The sequence below is a fragment of the Neomonachus schauinslandi genome, chromosome 6, assembly GCF_002201575.2.
Source record: "Neomonachus schauinslandi chromosome 6, ASM220157v2, whole genome shotgun sequence".
Taxonomy (NCBI): Eukaryota; Metazoa; Chordata; class Mammalia; order Carnivora; family Phocidae; genus Neomonachus; species Neomonachus schauinslandi.
In genome coordinates this window covers 101015794-101035907 of record NC_058408.1, presented here as the reverse complement: position 1 = coordinate 101035907, position 20114 = coordinate 101015794, and the positions used below count along the sequence as shown (strand labels likewise).

Here is a 20114-nt window from a genome sequence, read left to right as displayed (position 1 = left end):
AGAGTAAGCTTCCTTTGTGCACAGCTGTTTAGTCCTAGAGTTGAGATTAGGTCATTGGTCGTTGGATTCCTATTTCATTTCACTTTCTACCATCCGCTACTTAGTGTTATTATTGTTTTAATCTCTTTCTCCTTTCTATCTTCCATATCTCCTTCACACTTACATATTAATGTGTGTTGGACAGTGATATCTGATGGTTTGTCTCTTTGGATATTTTATTTTATTTCTGGTTTCTGTACTTACCGTCTAGGCACTTATCACCCAATATTTTAGGTTATTAATTGCCTTCTGGCTGTACTCACTACTGCCATTACCTCTCTCTGCCTTTGTTGTTTGCAGTTTATTCTGTTCACTACTGGTAAGTAGGTATTCTTCCAGAAAATACTTTCATCACGTTCTTTTCCATGTACTAGTTTCCTGTTGTATATATGATCAGAATTCTCAGTCCAGAATTCAAATGACCTTTTCAAGTGATTATAGCTTACCTATTTGATCATATGTGTGTTTATATTTTTTTACTGAAAAATGGGTTTATTACATTGGTGAACATATGTCTATTTATGAGATGTCTATTTTTTGGACATATGTGTATTTATGGAGAATATCTGATTAATTGTGAATTTATCTTACAGTCTTACACATTCCTTGCCTGTTCCAACTTTTGAACTGGTTATGTTATTTGCCTTTCACATTGAAAACTTCTGAGTGCTCTTTTCTTTCTGTTGTCAGTGATGAATAATGTTTTCTCCATATATATGTTTCAGTTGTACTCATTTTTATTATAAGGAGAAAGATTTATTTGATCTGAAGAGAAACCAGAGTATTCATTTTTATGATAGACAAAAGCAATGCTATGTATCTGAATGCACTGTGGGTTTGGAAAATGTTATTTTTATTATTTTTTTTATTTTATTTTATTTTTTTTAAAGATTTTATTTATTTATTTATTTGAGAGAGAGAAACAGCCTGAGAGGGGAGAGGGTCAGAGGGAGAAGCAGGCTCCCCGCTGAGCCAGGAGCCCGACGTGGGACTCGATCCCAGGACTCCAGGACCATGACCTGAGCCAAAGGCAGTCGCTTAACCAACTGAGCCACTCAGGCGCCCTATTTTTATTTTTTTAAAGATTTTATTTATTTATTTGACAGAGACACAGCGAGAGACGGAACACAAGCATGGGGAGTGGGAGAGGGAGAAGCAGGCTTCCTGCCTGGCAGGGAGCCCGATGTGGGGCTCAATCCCAGGACCCTGGGACCATGACCTGAGCCAAAAGCAGATGCTTAACGACTGAGCTACCCAGGCGCCCTAAATAAATAAAATCTTTTTAAAAAAAAAGTGAATCAGTTGTTGACAGGCAGAAAGAAAATATAGTGGACATTCTCCTGATGCTATATTTTGGTAGAATATGTGCAGTAAAATGAGTGATTTCTGGGGCTGGAGAAGGGTATAAGAATTGTGTTGCTGCAGCTTAGGTCATAGGAAGTAGGAGAGAAAAATAATTATTTTCCCACTTTGTCCATAAGAACAGGATTTAGCTCCAACTTTGAAATTGGGCCTAGGTTGAATGAAGAGGGCTAGGGGAAAGGTTTACTTAAGAGATTATAGGTATAGGTCCCAGAGAGGAGTTAGAAACTGGCTCCATGATCTTAAGAGACAGCTAAGTAATCTAACTTGATTTGAACCCAAGTGGTAAAAGACATACTTTTCTTAGTATATTGGGTCTTAGAAGTATATTTAAATGTTAGGAGCTAGTACCTGTGTGATTTGTACCTTTACTTTCATGTGAAAGTACATTACATAGTTAAATGTTTTAAACACCTATAATGTAAGAGGCCCCATACTAGACCATATATTTATGATGAGGAAAAAAATAATTTTGGCAAGGCCAAGTGGGGAAGGCAGACTTACATATGAACAAATGTATTAATTGCCATGGAAGATATGTATAAAGTCCAAGATAATTTAAATTAGGAAGCAGTGAACTGTGCTTGGAGACAATCAAAGGGGAGGAGAATGAATACTTTATGTGATTTGAATCAATTGCCACTATAAAAAGTCGTATAACCAGGAGGAAATGCCCCTTTTTCTTTCAGTCTGCCTGCTGGAATAAAAGAATGAAGACTATACTCTGGCCTCAAGATACTGGCTAGAGGAAAAAATCATTTTCTATCAATTCTCTTTATAGAGGTGCCAGAACTGATCCTGTCATTTGGGCTGTCCATGAAATTTCTTTGAGTTGATCAAAATTTTATACCATTCTGAGTCTCAGAACTAAACAAAAGCCTTTGCTGACCTAGTCTTACCCTGGTGTTTAAACATTTTTTTAATTCTCTAATATCTATACCCTAATATTTTTATACTTCTTCAGGATACCAGCTTAGAAACGTATCACTTGAAAATGTTTCATGTATATCTTGGCTAATTAGAATGTAAAATTCTTTTTGGCTTTTTAGGTCTTACATAGGGCTGAATAGTATGAACTTAAAACATTTTTGTTGAGGGGCGCCTGGGTGGCTCAGTCGTTAAGCGTCTGCCTTCGGCTCAGGTCATGATCGAGCCCCGCATCGGGCTCCCTGCTCAGTGGGAAGCCTGCTTCTCCCTCTCCCACTCCCCTCGCTTGTGTTCCCTCTCTAGCTCTCTCTCTCTTTGTCAAATAAATAAATAAAATCTTTAAAAACAAAACAAAACATTTTTGTTGAATGAGAACTTCCCAGTAATTCTCTTATATGCTGAATTAAGCTTTTGCTGCGGCAGTAAACAACCCCTGATTTTAGTGGCTTATAATCATAAACATTTATTTCTCACTAGCATTCTGTAGATTGGTTGTGCTCAGCTGGCTCAGCTGATCTTCACATTGCCTGGCTCCAGCCTGAGATACGTTCGTTATTGAACCCAGATTGAAGGATCATGTCTATCCTGGGCATGATCTTCTCTTCATAGAGTGTAGGAGCACAAGAAGGCTAACAGCAATACTTCTTAAAAGTGCTTTGTGGAACTGGCCCACATTCTGTTGGTCAAAGCAAGGTCAATGGCAAGATACATATCCAAAATAAAGAGTGTGGAAAATTGTATTTGCCTATGGGATGGGGGATGGGAGAGTGAATGTTTTTTGAACGATAGTATGACCTAATACAGATATTTCTGAGTTAAACAATGAGAGGAACAGGTGAAGTTATAAATATGAAACTAAAGAATTTAGTGGGGGGGGCGCCTGGGTGGCTCAGTCGGTTAAGCGTCTGCCTTCGGCTCAGGTCATGATCCCGGGGTCCTGGGATCGAGCCCCGCATTGGGCTCCTTGCTCTGCGGGAAGCCTGCTTCTCCCTCTCCCTCTGCTGTTCCCCCTGCTTGTGTTCCCTCTCTCTCTCTCTCTCTCTGTCAAATAAATAAATAAGATCTTTAAAAAAAAAAAAAAAAAGAATTTAGTGGGTAGGAGGCCTTCCAAGGACCTAGGAATGAAAAAGATTTAATTAAAGCTTAAATTACTTTAACAAAAACAGTATCATCACAAGGTAGGGGGGGCAGCAAAGTGTCCTAGAACCTGTCCAGAACCTGGGTTCTCATGTTAGTCCATTTATTTTAGATTCTGGATCTACTTCTAGCTGCATACTCTAGAGCAAGTCACTGTATCTCAGTTCCCACATCTTCAAAATGGTTTGTGCCACTTATAAATCTGTTGCTTTGCAATTCTAAATTCCTCCTTCAATGTCCTTTTTGTGACTGGAAATTTCTCTCTTGCCACCTTTTGTTAAGGTTTGTCAGTAGAAGGGCTAGAGGGAGACTAAAGAAGGAAGAAGTTTGTCTTCCTGATTCTTGTATGCATTGTAGCACACAGTGGCCAGCAGTGTGTGGGACACCCTGGGACTCTCAACCCGTAGGGAGTTTTAGCAGCAGTACTCCCAAATGCAGTTTCCCAGGGAGTTCCATACTCTGACATCTCCCCATGGGTACTTTCCTGAGTTCCACTGGAATGTTGAATTCTCCTACTAGATGACTTTATAGTGACTTCTGATGGCCTGGCACTTTAGTAAATTTCTCAGATATCCATGGCCGTGTCCTCACCACGGGCCTGTATCTCAGCCCTGTTGAGAGTGGCCCCGTTACATATTTATTCCTCTCCTATTGTTCTGCATCAGCCTTTGAAATAGTAGCTGCTCCCTACATCTGTTATCTTTTTAACCCTTAGTATTTTACCCCTGTTATAATTAATAATGCTTTACTTAAACTTTTCCTGTTCAAGTTATCATGTTGTGTTTTTTGTCTTCTAATTGTACTTTGATATATCAGGTTTATAAGTAGTATTTTTTTCATACAGTTGTTTTGAGGATTAAATTGGATACTATATGGTATTGCAAAGTGTTTAGTGTCTGCCATTGAGTAAGTCCGTAATGTTTGTTGGCGACATTGATCCTGTCATCGTCATCATTTCATCATCATTGTTGCTACAACTAGTTAGGAGTAACATTTTTACTTTTTATCCACAGAATGTTTCGTCTTAACTCCCTTTCTGCACTGGCAGAACTGGCTGTGGGCTCTCGATGTTACCATGGAGGATCACAGCCCACCCAGATGAGGCGACGACTAATGATGGTGGCTTTCCTGGGAGCATCTGCAGTAACTGCAAGTACCGGTCTCCTGTGGAAGAGGCGAGTGTTAGCTGAGGATCCTCTTGCTGCATGTGCTTTCATTTTTCCAGTTGTCTCTGTTATCTCAAAGGATTACATTGATTTCTGGCTTAACTTTGTACCAAAATTTCTTGCCCAAATCATTTGGCATTGATAATATGTGTCTATGAGATAAGATGTTTCAAAGAATTCAGCTATTGTGTTAAAGCAACAAATAGGAAATATTCTGCTTCAAGGTCTGCCTGTCTCCTCTGCTGAGCTATTTAAATAAATAAATAATATATAATAGTAAGTGAATAAATTTAATAATTTACCAACTTAGAATGTACAATTCACTGGTTTTCAGTATATTTACAAAGTTGTGCAGCCATCGCCACTATCTGTTTCCAAAAATTTCCATCACTCCATAAAGAAACTCCGTGCCATTTAGCAGTTATATCCTGCTTTATCCATCCCTGCCGACCCTAAGCAACCACTGATCTACTTTCTGTCAATAAACAGTAAAATGGGGATAATGATAACACCTATCTCAAAGGGTAGTTACAAAGATTAAATGAGTTATTGGGTTTTCAATTTTTATTTATTTTTATTTTTTAAAGATTTTATTTATTTTTTGACAGCACGAGAAAGCACAAGCAGGGGGAGCAGTAGAAGGAGAGGGAGAAGCAGGCTCCCCCCCCCAAGCAGGGAGCCTGATGCGGGGCTCGATCCCAGGACCCTGGGATCACGACCTGAGCTGATGGCAGATGCTTAACCATCTGAGCCACCCAGGCGCCCCAGGGGTTTTTTAAAAAAAGCATTTTGCTTTATTTAATTTTAAAGTGGGCTCTTCATTTCACAATTCTGAGATCAAGAGTTGCACATTCTACCAACTGAGCCAGCCAGGTGTCCCAAGTTATTATATGTTAAATGCTTAAAAAAGTGCCTGGCACTTAACTTTGTAAATAAAAATCATTTATGGAGAAAGTACTTGGCACATAGTAAGCTATCAATAAATGTTAACTATTATTATTGGATATAATATGAAGATGAGAAGTGAAGAAAGGAGATAGAGTACTAGCAGAAAAGACTGGGTTTCCAAGAAAAGTTGGAGTTGTGATATAAAAGATCCTATATGCCATGCCAAGAAGTTGCAATTTTAATCTCTAGGCAATGATGAGTTAAGAGGTTTTGAAGCAAGAGACTGATCACAGACAAGTTTGAGGAGAGATTAATACAGCGACAACAGTAGAATAAACTGGAATGGGAAGAAGCTACTGACACTAATACTAGTTTGAGATGATGATGGGGGTACTGGAATCTTAGAAAGGAGTGCGTGAGTTTAGAAAAATTTCCAGGTAACATGGACAGGAAGAGAGACAGAAAGATACAGACTGTGGGACACAGACAGAAGTAGGAAGATAGGCAAAAGAAGGAAAGGAGGAATAGGAAATGCACCCTTTGTCCTTTCACTGTGATAAATAGTAAATGCTTAGTAATTTCTTCAGGAATGCTTTCCTACAACAGAATTAGAGGACCCCATGCAGGTGCATTTAGCATTGTCTTTGGCTTAGTCTAAAATCAAAGATGACAACAGCTGTACCTGAAGAAATTGAGAAGTAGTTTGATGATTTGAATGTTTAAGAAGAGTAGTAAACTCTTTCTCTGAGTCACTTTGTTTATACTACTCAGTAAATGCTGATGAACAAGTTTAGGTTATTTTACTTTTATTAATTTATGAAGTTTTTATGTAATATTACTCCCAGGAAAAGAATAAGAAGATAATTAGGAGTGTTATATAAAGGAAACATTCCTATATTTGTTGTAATTTTTAAACCCCAAAACATCCAAAAGCAGAAAATCTACATATTGACAGTGTGTTCCCAATATGAGTCTTCTTCTAATGCATATGCTTTTATCACAGATTCTAATTTCATGAATGTTTCAAAATCATAAATATACCAAGTGCCAAGATTTTAGTGCTCAAAGATTGTTAGGTTTGTGCCTTTGCTGTGCCATTTAAGAAGTTATAATGAGATAACTATAATTATTCTCAAGTTTTGAAATAAAAAATAAAACTCAAGATCAATAGCAAAAACTCTCTAAAATGGTTGTGAATTATCTTGTCAGAGAATGCAGGCATAGAGTTTGCCATTTAATTTTATGTCTTTTTTCCATCCTCTTTTAAAAAATTGTGAAATGAGCAGAAATAAAATGTTTTCCTAAGAAGCGAGATTTAAAGCTCTTTTTGAAAGGGGGCAGGATATAATATTAAACTTAAAAAATTTTAAATTTATGAACTTTAAATTTTAAAACTTTAAAATTCATAAATTTAAATTACAAAGAATATGATCCAAAAACTAATATAGAAGTAAAGAAAAAAAATTTTTTTTTCCATCCCCAATCCCTGTTCCTGAACAAAAAATAATATAATACAATAATGTAGTTTTGAATCATATAGGTAAATAACAAAGAATACAATTTGGAATGTTTGCCTTCAAAGTGAGTATGTTCTGGGATATATAATTAGGTATGTGTATAGACCAGATATACTACCTAAATCCATTAACATAAATTAACTATGATCCTCAGAAACCATATTACAATACTGTTAGAGAAGGACCATTTGTCATTTTACTTTTTTTTTTACTTCCTCAGTCTCAAGAAAGATACTGAGATATAGTGGTAAGGATTGAAGGTTTGAAGTCTGAGTATGTGGGTTTAAACTGGCTATATAATCTATCTAATATCATTCTTCTACAGCCTTAAGTAATTCCTTCACTAGGGGTTCTTATCTGCTGGAGATAGATTCTATCAGCTTTTGTCTGGAAATGTCTTTATTTTGCCTTCACTTTTGAAGGATATTTTCACTGGATATAGAATTCTAGGTTGACTGTTTTCTTTCTGGCACTTTAAGGCTGTCATTCTATTGTCTTCAGTTTTGATTTTGTTTTGTTTTGTTTTTTTTTCAGCATGGTATCCTCATTATATTCTAGTATTTTTTTTTTTATTGTGGTAAGGTATATGTAGTATCAGATTTACCATTTTAACCATTTTTTAAGTTATTAACATTAACTACATTCACAGTGTTGTGCGACCATCACCACATTCATCTCTAGAATTTTTTCATCATCTCAAACTGAAACTCTGGACCCATTAAACAGTAACCCCTCAGTCACTTCTCCCCCTATCCATGGATATTCTGCTTTTTCACTTTATGAATTTGACTATTCTAGTACCTGTAACTGACTGAGCCACCCAGGTGCGCCAAGCATGTGACTCTTGATCTCAGGGTTGTGAGTTCTAGCCCCACATTGGGTGTAGAGATTACTTAAAATTAAAAAAAAAAAAATAGAAGTACCATTTAGAAAATATTTTAGAAAATATCGTTAATTGGAGGATCTGAAAAGATGGCAGCATAGGAAAATCCTGAACTTACGCACTTCCTTAAACATACCAAATCTGTGGCTACATATGGATAATTTCCCTCTGCAAAAGATCTGAAAACTATAGGAACTGCTCTCCACAACAGAGAATATAAGGACCACATCAAGATGGGTAGGAGAAGCAGAGAGAGACACAGTCCTACAAAAAACCCCACCCCCTGAGTGGCAACATTTCAATAGAGAGGGAATTTGACCAGGCAGTGCTTCTCCCAGAGGAGGGAGGAGTTGGTGCCCCACATTGGGCACCCTGGCACCTGGGATCTGCACTGAAGAGACAAGCCTGGGAGTATTTGTCTTGCAAAACCAATGGGTTTGACATCCAGAAAATTCTATAGGAAACTGAGATACCCTTCTCAGAGGGCTCATGTGCAGTCTCGCTTGCCCTGAGACCCAGAAAAAAAACAGCGACAAACAGAAACAAACTTTTCAAACAGTTTGAAAAGGACTTGCCAGTGACTCACAAACAGAAGGCATATAACAGGTGTGGAGGTCCTTCCTGAGGAGCAAGGGATTCAAGCCCTGCATTGGGCACTCCCTGCACCACCCCTGCACCAGAAAGACAAGCCTCCATTTTGTCTGGCTTTGAAAATCAGCAGGGCTTAACTCTAGGAGAGGTGGAAGGCCATAGGAAACCAAAACTGTTCTTAAAAGGCCCATCGACAGTCTCACTTACTCTGAGATCCAGCATATTAGAAGCAGTTTCAAAAGCACCTAGGCCATATATGAGGGTTTATTTACTAATTGTAGGGCTTGTGCCAGAAGGGCAGGGTTCTGTAGGAACTTTTTCCAGGAATGGAACTGCTAGCAGCCACCATGTCTTTTGCCTTCCTTCAGCCTAGCTGGCCCAGTGAAGGTGCCGGTTCTGACACTCTCCATTTACATTGCTGGCACTGCTTACCCTGCCCTGGCGTTTCCCTGTGGACCGACCTGTCATGGCAGGTACTCCTCCAAGGCAGCTCCTCCTTTGCCTCACCCGATAGGCAGTCTCAGTGAGGACCAGTGTCCCTCCAAAGCGACTCCTTGGGAGAGTTGGGGGGTCAGCCCTGCCCATGAGCACACCCGTAACAGTTGCAGCCAGGCCTTGCAGATAGCTACACCAGGTGCTGACCCCACCTACTAGACACCCACAGCAGCTGCAGCCTGGCCTCTAAGCCTGCTAGGCTGGAGTCAGCCTCATCCACCAGTGCAACCACAGCAATTGCAGCCCAGTCACGATAAAAGGGTGCCTGCAGCCTACATAGGCTGCCTGTTGTTGGGAGGGCTTTTAGAATGTATTGGACCTTAAACAACCAGCAACTTAAAATAGACTGCTATATATATGAACCTCATAATAATGTAACCACAACCCAAAAACCTATGATAGATACACAAAAAATAAAAAGAATCCAAGCATCACACTAAAGAAAGTCATCAAATCACAAGGGAAGAGAGGAAGAGAAGAACCACAAAAGCACCCAGAAAACAGAATTGCAGTAAGTGTGTACCTATCAATAATTACTTTACATGTAAATGGGTTAAATGCTCCAATCAAAAGACATGGGGGGGGGGCACCTGGGTGGCTCAGTCGTTAAGCGTCTGCCTTCGGCTCAGGTCATGATCCCAGGGTCCTGGGATTGAGCCCCGCATCGGGCTCCTTGCTCAGCAGGAAGCCTGCTTCTCCCTCTCCCACTCCCCCTGCTTGTGTTCCCTCTCTCACCGTGTCTCTCTCTGTCAAATAAATAAAATCTTTAAAAACAAAGACATGGGGGGATTGAATGGATTCATCTATATGCTGCGTAGAGGAGTCTCACTTCAGATCTAAAGACACATACAAATTGAAAGTAAAGGTTGGAAAAAGGTGTTCTGTGCAAATGAAAGTGGAAAAAGAAAAGCCAGGGTAGCAATACTTAGACAAAATAGACTTTAAAACAAAGATTGTAATAAAAGACAAGGAAGGGCATTAGATAATGATAACCAGATCAATCCAACAAGAGGTTATAAAGGTTGCAAATACCTGTGCATCCAACACAGGACTTTTTTTTTTTTAAAGATTTTATTTATTTGACAGAGAGAGACACAGCGAGAGAGGGAACACAAGCAGGGGGAGTGGGAGAGGGAGAAGCAGGCTTCCCGCGGAGCTGGGAGCCCGATGCGGGGCTCGATCCCAGGACCCCGGGATCATGACCTGAGCCGAAGGCAGGCACTTAACGACTGAGCCACCCAGGCGCCCCCCCAACACAGGACTTTAACACCACACATACATCACTGCAGAGACTCTCTAGATAAAATCAGTAAGGGAACAGTGGTTTTGAACAACACATTAGACCAGAAGGACTAAATAGGTATATACAGAACATTCCATCCCAAAACAGCAGAATGTACATTCTTTCCAAGTGCACATGGAACATTCTCCAGAATAGATCACATGTTAGGACACAAAGCAAGTCTCAATAATTTAAGATTGAAATCACATTAAGCATCTTTTCCAATCACAACAATATGAAACTAGAAATCAATTACAAGAAAATAAAAATGGAAAAAACACAAACGCGTGGAGCCTACAGCATGCTACTAAACAACAAATGCATCAATGAAGAAATCAAAGAGGAAATTTAAAAATACCTCAAGATAAATGAAAATGGAAAGACAGCATTCCAAAATCTTTGGGATGCAGCAAAAGCAGTTTTGAGAGGTTTATAGTGATACAGGCCTATACCAAGGAACAAGAAAAATGTCAAACAAATCTAACGTTATACATAAAAGAACTAGAAAAGGAGAACAAAGTCCAAAACTGGTAGAGGAAGGAAATAATGAAAATCAGAGCAGAAATAAACAAAATAGAGACTAAAAAACAATAGAAAAGATCAATGAAAATAAGAGGTTGTTCTTCAAAAAGAAAAATGAAATTGATAAACCTTTAGGCAGACTCATTAAGAAAAAGAGAGGACTTAACATCAGGATGAAAGAAGTTACTGCTGACACCATGGACATACAAAATATTACAAGAAACTACTATGAAAAATTACATGCCAACAACTTGGACAACCTAGAGGAAATACTAGATAAATTCTTAGAAACAAAAATTATTCCAAGACTGAATCAGGAAAAAATAGAAAATCTGAAAGAACAATTACTGGTAATAAAATTGAATCACTAATTACGATAATAATAATACCTCCCAAGAAACCAAAGTCTAGGACCAGATGGCGTCACAGGTGAACTCTACAAAACATTCAAAGAAGAGTTAATACCGGTCCTTCTCAAACTATTCCAAAAATTGAAGAGGAAGGAACACTTCCGAATTTATTCTATGAGGCCATCACTTTCCTGATAGCAAAACAAAAGACCCTACAGAAAAAGAAAATTACAGGCCAATATATACCTCATATAACTGGAATCATACAGTATTTGTCCTTTTATATTTTGCATATTTAGTGTAATGTCCTCAAGTTTCATCCATATTGTAGCATATGTCAGAATTTCCTTTTTTTTTTTAAAGGCTGAATAATATTCCATTGTATGCGTGTAGTCCATCTGGACTGTTGTAACAGAAATACCACAAACTGAGGAGCTTATAAACAAACATTTCTTATAGTTCTGGAGGCTTAGAAGTCCAAAATCACGGTGTTGGCAGATTCAGTGTGTGGTAAGCATCAGCTTACTAATGGCTTTCTTGCCACTGTAACTCTTCATGGCAGAAGGGTGCAGGGGAGCTTAGCCTTTTTTTTTTTAAATAAGCGCACTAATCCCATGAGGATAGAGCCCTCATGACCTAATCACCTCCTAAAGGCACCACTTTCTGATACCGTCACCTTGGGTGTTAGGTTTTTAACATATGAATTTTGGGGGGACACATTCAAGCCATAGCACTGTGGATACCATGTTTTGTTTATCAGTTCATCTGTTGATGGACATCTGAGTTCCTACTACCTTTTGGCTATTGTGAATAATGCTGCTGTATAAGTATTTGTTCAAGTTCCTGCTTTCACTTTTTGGGGCTACATGCCCAGAAGTGGTATTGTTGGATCTCATAATAGTCCTCTTTTTAAATTTTTGAGGAATCTTTATACTTTTTTTCCATAGCAGCTGCACCATTTTACTTTCCCTCTAACAGTGCATAGGAGTTCTAATTTCTCTATATCCTATGGGTATAGAGGGAATATACTCCAATATAATAAAAACCATATATGACAATCCCATATGTAATATCATACTCAGTGGTAGAAAACTGAAAGCTTTCCCTCTAAGATGAGGAAAAACACAAGAATGCTCACCCTTGCCACTCTTATTCAACATAGTATTGGAAGTCCTAACCAGAGCACTTAGGCAAGAAAAAGAAATAAAAGGCATCAAAATCAGAAAGGAAGAAGTAAAACTTTCTATTTGCACATGACATATTATAAATAGAAACCCTAAACACTCCACCAAAGTAACTATTAAAACTAATAAATAAATTCAGTAAAGTTACAAACTTTACTATACACATTTACTAATATACAAAAATTTATTGCATTTCTGTACACTAACAGTGAACAATCTGGAAAAGAAATAAAACAATTCCATTTACAGTTGCATCAAAAAGAATAAAATACCTATTAATAAATTTACCCAGTAAGTGAAAGACACATACACTGAGCACCATAACATATTGATGAACAAAATTGAAGAAGATACAAATAAATGGGAAGATATTCTGTGTTAATGGATTGAAAAGTTAATATTGTTAAAATGTCCATACTACTCAAAGCAGTTTACACATTTATTGTAATCCCTATCAGAATTCCAATGCATTTTTCACAGAAATAGGGGGGAAAGTCCTAAAATATGTATAGAACACAAAAGACCATGAATAGCTAAAGCAGTCCTGAGAAAGAAGAGCAAAGCTGAAGGGAGCAAATCGTACGTCCTGATTTCAAACTGTATGACAGAGCTATATTAATGAAAACAGTATGATACTGGCATAAAAACACACATAGGCCAATAGAATAGACTAGAGATCCCAGAAATAAACTCCTGCATATGTGGTCAATTAATATTTGACAGGGAGCCAAGAATTCTCAATGGGAAAATGATAGTCTCTTCAATAAATAGTATTGGGAAAACTGGGTAACCACTGCAGAAGAAGGAAATTCAACCTCTATCTTACCCCATTTATAAAAAATAATTCAGATGGATTAAATACTTTAACATAAGACCCCAAACTGCAAACTCCTAGAAGAAAACTTAGTGGGGGAAAAAAAGAAAATAAAACTTAGGGGAAAAGCTCCTTGACATTGGTCTTGGAACTGTTTTTTGGATAACAAAAGGACAAGCAACAAAAGCAAAATCAGCAAGTGGGACTACATTAAGTTAAAAAGCTTGTGCACAGCAAAGGAAACAGTGAACAAAACAAAAGGGCAACTTATGGAATGGGAGAAAATATTTACATACCATATGTCAGTTAAGAGCTTAATATCCAAAATATATAAATAATTCATACAACTCAGAAGTTGTATGAATGACATTGGTTTGGGAACTATTTTTTGGGTAACAAAAGGACAAGCAACCAAAGCAAAATCAGGAAGTGGGAGTACATTAAGTTAAATGTAAAAAAACAGATGATCTGATTAAAAAATAGAGGACCTGAATAGACATTTTTCCAAAGAAGACATCCAGATGGCCAACAGGTGCATGAAAAGGTGCTCAACATCACTAATCATCAGGGAAATGCAAATCAAAACCACAAAGAGATATCACTTCATAGCTATTAGAATGGTTATTCTCAAAATGATAAGGCCGAACAATTGGTATAGATATGGAGAACTAGGAATCCTTGTGCACTATTGATGGGAATGTAAACTGATGCAACCACTATGGAAAACAACATTGAGGTTTTTCAGGAAATATTACCCACCATTCCTACTTCTTGGATACATATCCCAAGGAAATGAGAACAGGATCTTGAAGTGATATCTGCACTCCCATATTTAATTCAGCATTATTCACAATAGCCAAGGTATGGAGATGACATAAGTGTCCTTCAACAGATGAATGCATAAAGGTGATGTGCTGTATGCACACACATACACACACAACTCATAAATATTATTCAGCTATGGAAAGAAGGAAGTCCTGCCATTTGCATCTACATTGATGGGCCTGGAGGGCATTCTGCTACTGAGATAAATCAGACACAGAAAGATAAACTGTATGGTATCCCTTATATGTGAAATCTCAAAAACTTGAACTCATAGAAACGGGCATTAAAATGGTGATTACCAGAGGCTGGTGGTTGGGGAACTGGGGAGTTGTTGGTCAGAGTATAAACTGCAGTCAGAATATAAATATGTTCTCGGGTCCCAATGCACAGCATTGTGATTATAGTTAATAATACAGTATTGTATACTTGAAAATTGCTAAGAGACTAGATAGATTTTAAATGTTCTCACTCAAAAAATGTGATAATTGTGTGATGTAATAGAGGTTTTAGCTACTGCAATGGTGGCAGTCAGATTGATACACATAAGTGTATCAAATTAATACATTGTACACCTTAAACTTATAAAATGTTATTATCAGTTATATCTCAAAAAACTGCTTTGAAAATACACTTTTATGTAAAATATACATTCAGGTAAGGGTAAAGAAACTAATTATAATCATAATTATAGAAATGAGTCCGCAAAGCTTGCAAAGATCTGGAAAAGACCTTACTAATTTGTGGACTCTTCTAGTTGATGGCCAGTATAAAAAGTAAGGATAAACTAAAAAAATGTGTGGTTTTTTTTTTTTTTTAAGGTTTTAATTATTTGAGAGAGAGAGTGAACACGAGCAGGGGGAAAGGCAGAGGGTAGGGGAGAACAGACTCCTCCCTGAGCAGGGAGCCTGATGTGGGGACCAGGACCCCAGGATCATGACCTGAACTGAAGGCAGATGCTAAACCAACTGAACCACCTAGGCGCCCCCAAAATGTGTTATTCTTAAAAGTACAAAACAAGATAACTTCAGTCACATACAAATATTCTGTACTTTTATTCCTTCCTTTCTCACTCTTTATGGTACTGATATCACAAGTTATATCTCTTATATTGTGTATCCATTAACATGTTTTTTAGTTAAGGTGGTTTTTTTTTTTTTTTTAATTTTTTTTTTAAAGATTTTATTTATTTGACAGAGAGAGACACAGCGAGAGAGGGAACACAAGCAGGGGGAGTGGGAGAGGGAGAAGCAGGCTTCCTGCCGAGCAGGGAGCCCGATGCGGGGCTCGATCCCAGGACCCCGGGATCATGACCTGAGCTGAAGGCAGACGCTTAACGACTGAGCCACCCAGGCGCCCCAAGGTGGTTTTTTTTAATATTTGATCTTTGATCTTCTGTTACAGAATTTAAAGAGATCGACACATCATCATTATAGGACAACTGTATTCCGTATTTGTGTATATATTTGCCTTCACCAGTGAGCTTTATACTTTATCTGCTTTCATGTTGCAGTATAGTTTATTTTAATTTGAAGGACTCCCTTTAGCTTTTTTTTTTTTTTTTTGGTAATGCAGGTTTAGTGGTGTGAACTTCTTCAGCATTGTTTATCTGGGAACATCTTTCTTTCTCCTTCATTTCTAAAGGACAGTTTTACCAAATATAGTATGTTTGGTTGGCAATTTTTTCTTTCAGCACTTTCCATATTTCATCCTATTTCTTTATGGCCTACAAGGTCTTATAGTTTTATGGGTTCCCCTTGTACATGATGAGTCACTTTTCTCCTGCTGCTTTAAAAATTCTCCCTTAGTCTTTGACTTTTGGCAATTTGATTATAATGTGTCTTAGTGTGGATTTCTTTGGGTTCCTCCTCTCAGAAGTCTCTTGAACTTCTTCAGTCTTGATGTCCATTAACTTCCCCAAATTTGAGTTTTCAAATTTTTTGCCATATTTTCTTCAAATGAACTTTTTACCCCTTTCTTTCTCTTCCTTCTCCTTCATGCATGTAGTGGTTTTCCGTAAGTCCCTTAGGCTTTTTCTTTTGTGTTTTGTTCCTCTGACTGGATAATGTCAAATGATCTATCTTTGAATTTGAGTTTATATTCTGCTTCATCAAGTCTGCTTTTGAGCCACCCTAGTGAATTTTTCAGCTCTGTAATTGCACTCATCAGCTCCAGAATTTGCTTTTTTAAAAAAAATCTCTCTTGGTAGTAATTTTTTTAATGCAGTGCTCTTTTGAGCTTATAGAGCATCTTTATGATGGGTATTTTGAATTCTTTTTTCAAGTAATAAATATTTCTATTTCTTTAGGATCTGTTTCTGGAGATTATTTTGTTCTGTTTGGGCCACATTTCTCTTTCTTCATATATCTTGCAACTTTATGTTAGCAGTCACATTTTTGAAGAATCAGCCACACATCCCAGTCTTTATAGACTGGCTTCATACAGAGGAAGACCCTCAGAATCAGCCCAGTTACAGATTCTGGTGCTTCTGAAGCTTTTTTGGGAGAGGTTACAGCTTCTCTGGGTCTGTGTAGGCAGTTTCTCAATTGCAGAAGCTTGCCAATTTCTGTTTCAAGAGCTTTTCATCTCTTGTTCCCTCTGGTGTTTATCTGCAGCACTGCAAGTTCTCTAGCGCAAGCCACCTACTGTCTCTTCTCATCAGCTTCCGGGCAGGCAAAGTATGCCACCTTCCCATTCCCATCTCAAGTCAGGTGAGGCACATACCAGTCTTTCAGGCAGCCTTCTGAAAAACTAGAACACCAGACACACCTTCCACTTCTTGCCCTCCCTCCTGAGGAAGAAGATATGTTTTGCATCTTTTCCTCATTGTGCCAAGCTGTGCCAACGCCACAAACCACCTCCCAGTTGTCTTTTTTCTTATCCACCCTCAGGAATGCAAACTGTGCCACCTTCCGTCAGCACTCCAAGTGAGGTGAACAGAAGCCAGTCCCTGGAGCAGCCCTCTGAATAGTTAGAATGTTGAACACCCTTCCATTCTCATTCCTCCCTGTAGGAGATGCTGAGCTGTGCCTGCTGGAGGGGAGGGGCTGACATGGGTAAAATGAAATTGTTCTTCTTACCCATTTCATTGTGTCTGTTTTTGGCATTGTGTCTTTCCTGGTGTACTGCAACTTCTTAACTGTATTTGGGGAATCTCATAAAGGTATTTTGATCTGTACATTGTTGTTAAATCAGTGTTTCTGTGGTGGACAAAGCCTGTGACATCCTATTCTGCCACCTTGCTGACATCTAATAATTACTTTATTAGATATTTTTCATTGTGTATGTTAACATTTTTGAGCGTCTGGATTTTTTTGTTTTCCTTTAAAAGTATATTGATTTTTGTATTGGCAGGCAGTTATTGAAGAATCTGATCATCCAGAGCTTGTTTTAAGGTGTTTTGTTTTTGTATTCACTAGGGTGGCTCAAAAGCAGACTTGATGAAGCAGAATATAAACTCAAAGGTAAATTCAAAGATAGATCATTTGACATTATCCAGTCAGAGGAACAAAACACAAAAACAAAACACCATGCTTTAGTTTGTGGCATGCTTCAGCATGCTTTAGATAGAGTATCCTTTGCTCTAGGGCTAATTTAGCCCTACTAATAAGACATGGCCCGTCTGTTGTGTTTGCTAAATGCCTTGAGTGTTCAATGATTTTTCACAGCTTGAACATTTCCTGCTTGTGAGTTCTGGAAATTATTTGGCCAATAGCTCTTTGGTAATTGTTCTTTGCCCAACATTGGATACTTTAATTATAAGAATGTGCTAATTAATATTAACTTAAGGGAGATCCCATTAGGTTCACGGAACTTTGTCTTTTTGTAACTTCCTCCTCTCCGGTCCTCTTCCCCACCAATTCCTGCCACCTCAGCCTCTCCAAACTGTGATCTCTGTCTTCTCAACTTAGGATGGTCACTCTATATTGCTTGGGATCCTGCTCCTGATATGGAAAATGTCTCCAAATAGAACTTCAGGACAGTTATAGGCCTAATTTTTTTCAGAGAGTTGCTGTCTATTGTTCAGTATCTGAAAATGTTTTATATATTTTGTTAAACTTTTTTCCTTACTCTGGGAAGGCGAGTCTTGTGTAGTTACTCCATTGTAGTTGAACACAGAAGTCTTCTTTCTGTACATCATTATATGTCATCAGTTTGATAACGTTTAAATCACTGTATTATTATATCATTACCACTCTTGGAAGTGTGCAACTCCTAAGGTGGTAAAAGTTGCAAGGATGTAATAGGGTGTAACCTACCTACTATACATGAGCAGCATTCAGATTATCAGGGATATCAACCTGTAAGTTTTTCAGAAGAAATTATGAATGCTGTTTAATTAATTGAACTGAATAAAACAGTGTGGTTAGGAGTGTTTCTGTTATACCAGATGATATTGAATGTCTGTAGATTTTCTTTTCTAGAACATTAGGTTTTTGAGAAATCAGGTTATGAGTCACCCTTTCCAGGAGGCTTTTCCTGACCCTATTCTCTGTCCTTATGTGTTCTTTATCATTTGACTTATCTGTTTTCCCTATTTACTGTGACTCTCTTGAGGACAGAGATAGTCTTATTTATACTTACCTTAGCAACTAGTGGAGCTCCTACAGCATTTGAATGAAGAAATGAATGAATGCTGTCTCCTTTCTTTGTGAATAAATACCTTAGGTCTCTATTTTACCAGCCCCTTATCATTTGGTTCCACAAACTCTTCAGAGGGAAATAAAACAGGGAAATGATCCAACCTTGATGAGTTGGGGTCAAGGTTGAAAGGAAATTTGAGCTATGGTCAAAAGATTGCTTTTGAACCAGGTGGGGAAACCTACAGTGAGTGAGTTTCTTTTTATTTATTTCTTTATTTTTTATTAACATATAATATTTATTTCAGGGGTGCAGGTCTGTGATTCATCAGTCTTACACAATTCACAGTGCTCACCGTAGCACACACCCTCCCCAATGTCCATCACCCAGCCACCCCATCCCCCCACCCCCTCCTCTCCAGCAACCCTCAGTTTGTTTCCTGAGATTAAGAGTCTCTGATGGTTTGTCTCCCTCTCTGGTTTCGTCTTGTTTCATTTTTCCCTCCCTTCCCCTATGATCCTCTGTCTTGTTTCTCAAATTCCTCATATCAGTGAGATCATATGATAATTGTCTTTCTCTGATTGACTTATTTCGTTTAGCATAATACCCTCTAGTTTCATCCACGTCTTTGCAAATGGCAAGATTTCATTTTTTTGATGGCTGCATAATATTCCTGTGTGTGTGTGTGTGTGTGTGTGTGTGTACACCACATCTTCTTTATCCATTCATCTGTTGATGGACATCTAGGCTCTTTCTATAGTTTTGCTGTTGTGGACATTGCTGCTATAAACATTGGGGTGCATGTGCCCCTTCCGAAGTGAGTGAGTTTCTTCTTTTTAAAAATGTGTTTATTTTTAGGACTTAACCTTTAAAAAAAAAAACAGTGTTTTTCTTGCTTACAATTCACATACTTCTTTGCATTTGTTAATATGCATAAAGTATTATTTGCAAGTAAAGGAAATAACTATTGGCTTATATCTTCTTTGAATAGTCATGTGAAAGGAATGCGTTAAGAATTTTCTCATATTGCAGTATTTTAATCCCAGTGTATATTTTTCTAATCCCTTTTCTGGTCAGTATAGATGAGGACTTTGATTTTTGTTCCTTAGTCAGCCATAGACACATTGCATACTTTGTGTAAGGCACTGGGTTGGGAATTCTGGATAATTAAAAGAATAGTGTCTAGTCTCTTCTTTTTTTAAAAAATTAGTTTTGATTAATTAATAATTATTCCAGTATAATTTATATACAGTGTTATATTAGTTTCATGTGTACAATATAGTGATTCAGCAATTCTCTGGGTTACTCAGTGCTCTTCACGATAAGTGGACTCTTAATCCCCTTTACCTATTTTACTCATCCCCCCACTTGCTTCCCCTCTGGCAACTACCAGTTTGTTCTCTATATTTAAGAGTCTGTTTTTTTGTTTTGTCTCTTTTTTCCTTTGTTCATTTGTTTTGTTTCTTAAATTCCACATATGAGTGAAATCATATGGCATTTGTCTTTCTCTGACTGATTTATTTCATTTAGCATTAACCTTTATACCCTTTAAGT

The 20114-nt window shown here is 37.8% G+C and overlaps 1 protein-coding gene across 7 annotated transcripts in view; it reads left to right on the top strand.

The window, feature by feature from the left end:
- MICU1 (mitochondrial calcium uptake 1) overlaps positions 1–20114 on the top strand; it is a 238907-nt gene that overhangs the window by 56761 nt on the left and 162032 nt on the right. For 6 of the 7 annotated variants that reach the window (XM_021699544.1, XM_021699543.1, XM_021699546.1 and 3 more), the window contains one exon: positions 4479–4640. In XM_021699544.1, coding sequence (XP_021555219.1) covers positions 4480–4640 — 161 coding nt within the window. In that variant the 5' untranslated portion in view covers position 4479. The remainder of the gene's footprint in view (positions 1–4478; positions 4641–20114) is intronic. The other variant, XM_021699547.1, reaches the window with a different exon arrangement.